The sequence below is a fragment of the Trypanosoma grayi genome (assembly GCF_000691245.1).
Source record: "Trypanosoma grayi strain ANR4 Tgr_746_V1, whole genome shotgun sequence".
Lineage (NCBI taxonomy): Eukaryota > Euglenozoa > Kinetoplastea > Trypanosomatida > Trypanosomatidae > Trypanosoma > Trypanosoma grayi.
The window spans coordinates 1-8,504 of record NW_008826365.1 but is presented as its reverse complement, the minus strand read 5'-3'; the positions used below and the strand labels follow the sequence as shown (position 1 = coordinate 8,504).

General features: G+C 51.9%; 5 protein-coding genes across 5 annotated transcripts; all 5 read right to left on the bottom strand.

Annotated features, from left to right (window-relative positions):
* Nucleotides 1–4: 4 nt before the first annotated feature.
* Nucleotides 5–370, bottom strand: DQ04_07461040 (hypothetical protein; the record flags this gene model as incomplete). The annotated part of the gene is made up of 1 exon (XM_009315178.1): nucleotides 5–370. The coding sequence occupies one exon, from the start codon at nucleotides 368–370 to the stop codon at nucleotides 5–7; it is 366 nt and encodes a 121-aa protein (XP_009313453.1).
* A 465-nt stretch (nucleotides 371–835) lies between these two features.
* Nucleotides 836–2,374, bottom strand: DQ04_07461030 (glycerol kinase; the record flags this gene model as incomplete). Its single annotated transcript, XM_009315177.1, has 1 exon — nucleotides 836–2,374. The coding sequence occupies one exon, from the start codon at nucleotides 2,372–2,374 to the stop codon at nucleotides 836–838; it is 1,539 nt and encodes a 512-aa protein (XP_009313452.1).
* Nucleotides 2,375–3,174: 800 nt separating this feature from the next.
* On the bottom strand, nucleotides 3,175–3,954 carry DQ04_07461020 (hypothetical protein; the record flags this gene model as incomplete). The annotated part of the gene is made up of 1 exon (XM_009315176.1): nucleotides 3,175–3,954. One exon carries the CDS (start codon nucleotides 3,952–3,954, stop codon nucleotides 3,175–3,177), a length of 780 nt encoding a protein of 259 aa, XP_009313451.1.
* A 286-nt stretch (nucleotides 3,955–4,240) lies between these two features.
* On the bottom strand, nucleotides 4,241–5,521 carry DQ04_07461010 (hypothetical protein; the record flags this gene model as incomplete). Its single annotated transcript, XM_009315175.1, has 1 exon — nucleotides 4,241–5,521. The coding sequence occupies one exon, from the start codon at nucleotides 5,519–5,521 to the stop codon at nucleotides 4,241–4,243; it is 1,281 nt and encodes a 426-aa protein (XP_009313450.1).
* A 1,423-nt stretch (nucleotides 5,522–6,944) lies between these two features.
* Nucleotides 6,945–8,180, bottom strand: DQ04_07461000 (ATP-dependent RNA helicase DED1; the record flags this gene model as incomplete). The annotated part of the gene is made up of 1 exon (XM_009315174.1): nucleotides 6,945–8,180. The coding sequence occupies one exon, from the start codon at nucleotides 8,178–8,180 to the stop codon at nucleotides 6,945–6,947; it is 1,236 nt and encodes a 411-aa protein (XP_009313449.1).
* Between the last annotated feature and the right edge of the window lie 324 nt (nucleotides 8,181–8,504).

The following is an 8,504-nucleotide window of genomic DNA, read 5'->3' as shown; positions in this document are numbered from 1 at the left end:
GCGCTCAGTGGCTCTCCATCGCGTGGTCTCGGTCAGTTCCATTCCCCAATGCGTCATTGCAGGACGCGTGGGGTACACGTCGACCTCGGCATTGCCGACAGTAACAGAAGTGATGGTGGTGGTGGTGTACACGTGCGTCGGTCATCCTGCTTACGGCATTGCGCTTGAATCCAGCAATCACACACGCTTTGTGTCTTGACGCATTATGGGTGAAATCATGACGCACCACCAAAAAACCAAACGGGAGAGAGAGAAAGAGGGGGGGATGTGTGCTCAGTGCCCAGCAACATGTACCGAGACCTCCATGATCTGTCACAAGTACGTCATGTGCTTTCCGACTCAGTGTCGATGTAGTGCCAGCATGGATCATCNTGGTAGTGTACACGTGCGTCGGTCATCCTGCTTACGGCATTGCGCTTGAATCCAGCAATCACACACGCTTTGTGTCTTGACGCATTATGGGTGAAATCATGACGCACCACCAAAAAACCAAACGAGGGAGGGAGGGAATGTGTGCTCAGTGCCCAGCAACATGTACCGAGACCTCCATGATCTGTCACAAGTACGTCATGTGCTTTCCGACTCAGTGTCGATGTAGTGCCAGCATGGATCATCACGCGTCTCCAGCGGCGTTAGTTATGTGCTTGTGTGGGCGGTGCAGTTCTCTCGCCTCAGTTGAACGACCGCCACGAAGACTGAGAGTATACGCTCCGCGTGGTAGCTGGTGTGGCTGCCAAGTGTGCGTCCCAATGTGGCGGGGGGATGGAAGGAGGGGGGGTTGGGGGAANAAAAAAAAAAATACGTTTTTGGAAATAAAAGCAAAAACAACAATTACCTAAAGCTTGGCCCATTTTGCCCGCTGCAGGGCACGCTCCCATTGCTCCTTCACTTCCTTCCGGAAGTCTGAAGAAGCCGTAGGCTTGATCGTCTGCAGTCGGTTTCCGCGCTGCGAGGCCTCTTTGACTTCGTCGACCGACTTCCACACACCCACCGCGAGGCCAGCGCAAATTGCTGCGCCAAGTGCGGTGGTTTCGCCCATAGATGGCAGCTGGAGTTCGAGTCCCAGCATGTCTGCCTGAATCTCCAAAAGGAGGCGGTTCAATGCCAGTCCACCGTCGACGCGCAGATATTTAATATCGATTCCGGTATCTTGGTTCATTGATTCCATCACAGCAGCGACTTGAAGTGCGATTGCCTGAAGTGCTGCACGAATAACGTGGGCTTTGGTGGTCTTCAGGGTCATTCCAACAATAGTCCCACGGGCGCTGGGGTCCCAGTACGGCGCAAGCAGACCAGAGAATGCAGGCACAAACACAACCCCGTTTGTATCGGGGACAGTGCGTGCAAGCTTCTCACAGTCTGTGATCTTGTCGAACAACTTCATTCTGTTCTTCATCCACTCAACGGTTGCACCAGCGCCAGCAATGGAACCTTCGAGCGCGTAGAAACACGGGCCATCCTTTCCAAGTTGATATGCAACTGTGGAAAGAAGACCATGCTTCGAGTACTGCACCTCCTCCCCGACTGTCATGAGGAGGAAGCAACCGGTGCCGTACGTGTTCTTCACCTCCCCGGCGTTGAAGCACATGTTGCCCAACAAGGCTCCCTGCTGGTCACCGACGCTGCCCATGATGGGGGTCGTGGGCCCCAGGGCCTTTGTGACGCCGCACTCATCCGAAGCCACATTCGCAAAAAACTCGCTGTTGCTCCTGATTTCTGGCAAACACTCTTTCGGAATACCCATCTTGCGGCATAGCTCCGCTGACCAAGTCCTTGTGTGAATATCCATCAGGAAGGTGCGAGAGGCGTTTGTGACATCCGTCAGAAAAGCCTTGTGTGCACTGAGCTTGTATATCATCCACGAGTCAATGGTACCAAAGCACAAGGTTCCACGTCGACGGGCCTCTGCCACAGCAGGGACGTTTTCCAGCATCCAGCGCATCTTGAAAGCAGAGAAGTAAGTACTGACGGGCAAACCAGTTGTTTTCACAGCAAAATTTCTGTCTCCACCGGCCACCTCGTTCGCAATTCTCACTGCAAGGTCGTACGTGCGCAAATCACTCCACACAATGGCGTTGCACAAAGGCTCCTTCGTTTCACGATCCCAGGCGACCGTCGTCTCACGTTGATTCGTGATGCCAATCGCCTCAAGTTTCACGAAGTCAGTCCTCTTTCGTCGCGCTTCCTCCACAGCATTCACAATGCACTTGCAGCTTGCGCGGTACATCTCCATCGGGTCGTGCTCCAGCCATCCAGCCTGCGGAGTAAGCTGCTCGTGCTGCTGCTGAGATATTGCGACAATGCGTTGCGTCTCATCAAAAATAATAAAGCGCGAGCTAGTTGTGCCCTGATCAAGAGAACCAATATACTTCATTTTGTAGACGTGCAACCTTCAAAAAATTTATTAATAAGAACTGGAAAAAAAAGCGGGAATAGGAATACTCAATCAACAACAACAAAAAACAAAAGAAAGCCACAACAAAGCACAAGAAAATACAAGAGAGATGTCTAGACACCAGCAAGACATTCTAGCATCACTATACTAACCTGACAGACGACAATAAACCGGCGTAACTGCAGGAAGCGAATGATGCGGGGCACGAGAGAAGCCAAACAAAAACAAACCCAAACTAAAACAAAAAGGCCACAAAAAAAGAGCCGCACGTCAGTAGCCCTGAAGGGTATCGTATCACGGTCGCATAGTTCAGTAGCGGAGCAGGGTCAGTCTCGTCATTCATTTTGTACTATGCTCCTATGCTGATAGCTGAGAGTACAAAAAATGGGTAATTTGTGCTTCGTGGGTGATTTTGTGATGTGGTCGGCAGGCATTGTTGGCGTTGTTGGTGAAGACGGGGTGTCTTGAATCATATTTGTTTCACAGGTTACTATTTACTGGGATAAAAAAAAACGTGCCAGGAGTCCATCCTAACACTGCTGCAAAGAGTGAATAAAAACTGCATTAGATTACTGTAACTGTTAGCTTGAGCCCGGTGCTATGTTGGATGTTTTGGTTCTCTCTTCGACGGTAGCGCACGCTGGGCCGGTTGTTTATGTGAGTGTCTCACTCGTCCGTCGTTTTTTTTTGTCAGCACCATCTGGTGGGGGTGTGGTAAGACTACACCCCTCGCCACACGCACGTTGCAGGGAAAACAATACCTGGAGGTTTTCGGGCCTCTAATCTGTAATGCCGAGGATGCAGGAGAAACCCAAGCGATGCTCTTCGTCCTTGTAATTTTGAATGATTTGCTTCAAATATTCCCGCTCCGCAACGTTTTCTACCATGGCTGTGTAGCTGCGTTGGTTGTTCTCCCGCGAAAAAATGAACATATCACGAATCGTCGCATCAACGAGAGCTCTTCGCCTTGCGACTATGCGCTTTCTCTTGTATTCATCGAAGAAGTCCATCGATTCCTTGAGGGCGTAGTTGAAAACGTAGAGACTTTCAATAGGTCCTTCGAGGGTGTGTTGCGTCATGGGCTCTACACTGTTTTTTGTTAACCAGGCCACTATTGCATCCATCTCGTACGTCCGCCCGGATGCCTTCACCACGACAGGTCGGCAAAGCGGCTTCATAGTTATCGGGCAGCAGAAATGATTTGGGTAGTTGTCGTCCTCGTCGCGGTTGTACGCCGGGTGAATATTCGCTGCCTCCTGTTTTATGTCATCCAGTATATGTGCGTCAATCGTAGCACGGAATGACTCTTCCTTGTCACCCGACATGACTGCCGGGAGGCTGCCCATATTCTGCCGCTCTCCCTTCTCAAGAGAGCTCAGCGCATACTCGGCAATCCGGCGTTGTTCCTTGATTTTCAACAACATCGCATGACATTCACCTTCGGGTATCAGAGTAGGTGCCGAAACGGTTTTGCTGGTGCCACGTGTAGCGGAGTCAGCGTGGCTTTCGTGTTGCCGCTCGAGAGCGGTGTCACATGAAAGCATAATTTCTGGCTTCATCACTTCCTGTTGAGAGTTAAGGGGGTGAGAGAGCAGCCTGAGAAACCAGCGACGGCGAAGAGGAAGAAGACAGAGTAGTTTCGCATGAAAATCCGTTCCTTCCCCCACTAAGGAAAAAGCGCAAAAAATGAACAACGTATTTGTACTCTTCCCAATAATTTTTCCTTTTACCTTTGCTTGAGGTGCTGATTTCCCCATTTGGGGGGCACCTAGAAAAACCCAAACACCTACTGAACTAAATGTATGTATATAATACTCACGCTAGTAGGAATCCCAGCTGGCCCATCTAGAGTTTCATTCGCTCAAGAGGAATAGAGAGATCCTTTAACGGAAGGGTTCCTCCCCGCATTAGACTCCGCTTTTTCACTGCTCCACTTTGCAGGTCCTCTTCCCTCATGGCGACGAGCTTAGGGCTGAGTTTACTGCTCCCCGTTACTGTCACGCGTTGGCACATTCCAAGGCGTTCAAAACGGTTATTCTTCAACGCCATCAGACACGATGAGGGACCGCCTGTATCGTTGTCCTTATATTCAATAACGGTCCACTTGGCAGTGTCGGGGGAGTTCATCGGGATCGCTGCGAGGCCTTTCGCTACCAGTGGCACGATGTACTGCGCGTCTGGTGCTACCCACGGCGCCGATCCGAGTGTTTCTGCTACGTCCTTGGCGATATTCTCGTACCGCGCATTCTTTTCCTCGGAGTTGAACTCACGCACGTAGGCGCAGCGCTTTGGAATAAGGTCCTCGTCGAGGTATTGAATGCTGAAACGTGTAGTGGTCACCTTACGCGAGGTAACACCATCGGGATCGTAGATAAAGAGGTACTCGCGGAAGTCCTCGAAGCGACGCTGTGTAGCACGTCGGTAGTATGCCGCCTCCTTCACTATTGCCTTGTCGGTCTCAATCGCCTCCGGCGGCACGGGATCACTGTACTTCAGCATCATCTCGCTGTCCATAACGAGCGGCATACTTGGCGGCAGTCCTTCATCCATGGCTCGCAGCCGCGCCCGCTTTTCGCGTGTCATCCGCTCCACGAGTAGATATCTGTCCGCAGCAATAACAAGGACAGCCACCGCTGCGCCAAGCACAAGGGCCAACTCGTAGCCCTCGTAGATCCACAGTAGTTCGCGCAACAATCCACGTGGCCGCTTTAGATTTGCTTGCCGATCTCGGCTCTGGCGTTCTCGTGCCTTGCTGTCGGCGAAGTCTTCCCTCATCTTGCGGTTGCACTCAGTCCAGAAATTCTTCGTGTTGCCCGCGTTGATGTGCTCCGACCTCTTCTCACGCTGTGTGGCGCGCAGCAGGCGGTAGGCGGCGTTGATTTCGCGGAACCTCCCCGGGTCGCCGTGCGGCATGTCGGGGTGGTAGTGGCGCGCCAGCTCTTGGAAGCGTGCCTTGACCTCGGAGAAGGGACTGTTCGGGCCCACACCCAGCACCTCGTACGGCGACGCGGGGGCCGTGTGGTGTCGGCCCGCAGAGGAGGAGGAGGAGGAGGAAGACGACGACGACGATGACGACGACGCGGACGACGCCATGACGCGAAGAATGGTAACGCGGCGGTAAAACATTACTCAGAGGAGGCACAGAAACGATAGGCGGACGCCGCTTCCCTATAGTACAAGTGGTGCCACGACAGCGTGCTGTTTTTCTTCCTCGCGCCAAGTCACCACTGGACTCGAACAGAACTAAATTGGACGAAAACAAAAGAAGGGAGAAACAGATAGAAGCAGGTGCGGATACAAGAAGAAAGGAGCTCACGTTCGCGCTCTCAATCCATTTCACCCTTATTTTTATCCCTCTTGCTTTGTTGTTGTTGTTGCTGCCTCTTCCACCGCGTCCCACTACTGCATCGTAACTAAAAACAGCAGTACAAACAGGGACGCTCTCTTTTTTTTTCTTCCTTCATTACGACTTAGCTTTCTTGGTCTCTTTGTCTTTTTTTTTGCCCCTCCGCCATTTCCATTTCCTTTTCCCTTTCTTGTTCTTGATCTATCCTCCTTCCCCTCCTCCTTTTTCACCTGTATTGCATTCCGTGCCTTGCTCGCACTACTCGCCCAGAGCCCCCCTCCCTTTCCACGCAGTCTCCAGTAGGACCCATTTTTTTTTTCGCTTTTCATTTCCTTAACTCCTGCAATCCCACAACATTATGACGCATGCCCCCTACACACACACACACACACACCCTCGCCGAGGCGAGTGAGATTTAATCATAGTAACATTTTTTTTTCTTCTTTCTTTTTTTTGATTCAGCCGCCCACTCTTTTCTTTTTATTCTTTGCTTGTAGTCGTCATTTTTTTTTTTTAAGCAGTGCGACGGCGACGGCGGTGGCGAGTGAGCTGAATTGTCGTGGGGACAGAGGGCGGGGAGGAGTTACGCGCCGAGGGGGTAAAGCCGCCTCACTCACTCACTCACTCACTCACTTTCTCTCTGCCTTCGTACACTACAAATGAATGAGTAACTGGCCAAGGGAAGAACACGACCACACACATAAAAACAAGGTAAGAGAGTTTGGTAGTAGTAGCGCTTTTCAGCCACAATTACCGTGTCGTCAAGAGCTCAGTTAATCGTTCTGCGTCATTCGAGTACATTCCCACCTTCAGCCTGTGAGCGAGATGTGCATATATAGCATATATAAATATACGAAGAGACGGTGAGTGCAAGACGACTGAGCAAGGTGGAACCACCACGCAAAGCGTCAACGCCACAAGTTCAGTGCCCATCCTTCTTCATCATGCACATGATACTTCGGATCGAAATCCTGAAATGCGTATCTGGCCTTTACCTCCCTCTCTTCACCCTGTTTACTATCGGTGTCTTCTTATCCCCTCTTTTTTTTTCATTTCCCTGCGTTCTTTTTTATTTCTTGTGCGTTGGCCTGGTTCTTAGGTTTGATATATATATATCTAAAGGCAGGCTCTCCATAATGATGTTAAATGCACCGTATCTATTTCCGACCCTGCGTCTGCCGCGATCCATGCAATGCGATTGCATCAAAAGCCGCCGTCGTCAATGTTGGAGGCACCATGCTGCCGACCCGCGCCTCTCATGCGACCGCGCGACGGCGCCGACTCTCCCCACGTGGAGTTCGACAGCGTTGGGGCCGCGCGGTAGCTGTCACCACCACCACCACCGCCACCACCACGCCTGCCGCCGCCGCCGCGGCTCATGCCTAAGAACCGGTCGCCCTCGACGATGTCCTTCTCCTCTTCAAACCACACAGGCACGTCCTGCTCGTGCTCCTTGAGGTAGTTGTACATGTCCACGGCGAGGTTGCGGTTGTTCTTGTTGTAGAAGGAGGTAGCCACGCCCTTGTTCCCCGCACGCCCGGTACGACCGATACGGTGGGTGTAGTCGTCCATCTCCTTCGGGAGATCGTACTGGATGACGTGCGCGACATTCGGGATGTCGAGACCACGCGAGGCCACATCGGTCGCAACAAGAATGGGTGTGATGCCTTCCTTAAAATCTCGCAGAGCCCGTTCGCGATCAAACTGCTTGCGGTCACCGTGAATGGTGGCGCTGGGGATACCTTCATTCTTGAGAGCGTAGTGAAGATCCTCCGCGGCGCGCTTTGTCTCGACGAAGATCAGGACCAAATCAGTCTGCTTCTGCTGGTAAATGACCTCAAACAACTTGTCCACCTTCTCCGACTCCTGCACGCGTTCAATCCGTTGAGTGATGTTCTTTGTTGTTGAACCGACACGACCAACAGTGAGGAGATAGTACTGTTGGCGTAGGTACCTCTTCGCGAGGTTCAGGATGCGCTGCGGGAACGTCGCGCTGAACATCAACGTCTGCCGGTCAGTGGCCTGCGGCATGTCTGTGTAGCGTGACGCGACGAGATACTCAATCTGCTCCTCAAACCCCATCTCCAACATGCGATCGGCTTCATCAAGGACGAGGAACTTCACCTTGCTGAAAGAAACAATGCCGCGATCAAATATATCCTTTAAGCGGCCAGGGCACGCAACGAGGATATCATTCTCGAAACGGGTAGGATACGGCGTCCCACCGTACACCACGTCGTAAAAGATGTCCGTGCGGAAGGTCAGCTTGCGCACCTCGTCGTATATCTGTAACGCCAACTCACGCGTGGGGGCCATAATGACGGCAATCGGATAACTAACACGATTACGAGCTGGCGACACGCCATACTTCAGGATGTAATGGATGACTGGGACAAGGAAAGCTGCAGTCTTGCCAGAACCCGTTTGTGCGCATGCCATCAGGTCATTGCCATTGAGACAAACAAGGATACCGTAACGCTGCACTGGCGTAGGCTGCTTGTAGCCACATTTTGCAATGTTCACAGCAAGTGCAGGCTCCACATAAAGGTCCTCAAAGCTTTCCACTGGAGCAACGTCACGAGGAACAATATCAACTGGAATGCTCGCGTAGTTATCCAAAGAAATTCCCTTCTGTTGATGATGGTGCTCAAACAACTGTTCGATTTCCTTCTCATCGTGGCAGTTCTTGCGCAAATGGGGTGGTCGTTGAGTGCGGTTGGGGTTGGTTGAAATAGGTTCTTCTGAACCAGGCTGTTGTTGCTG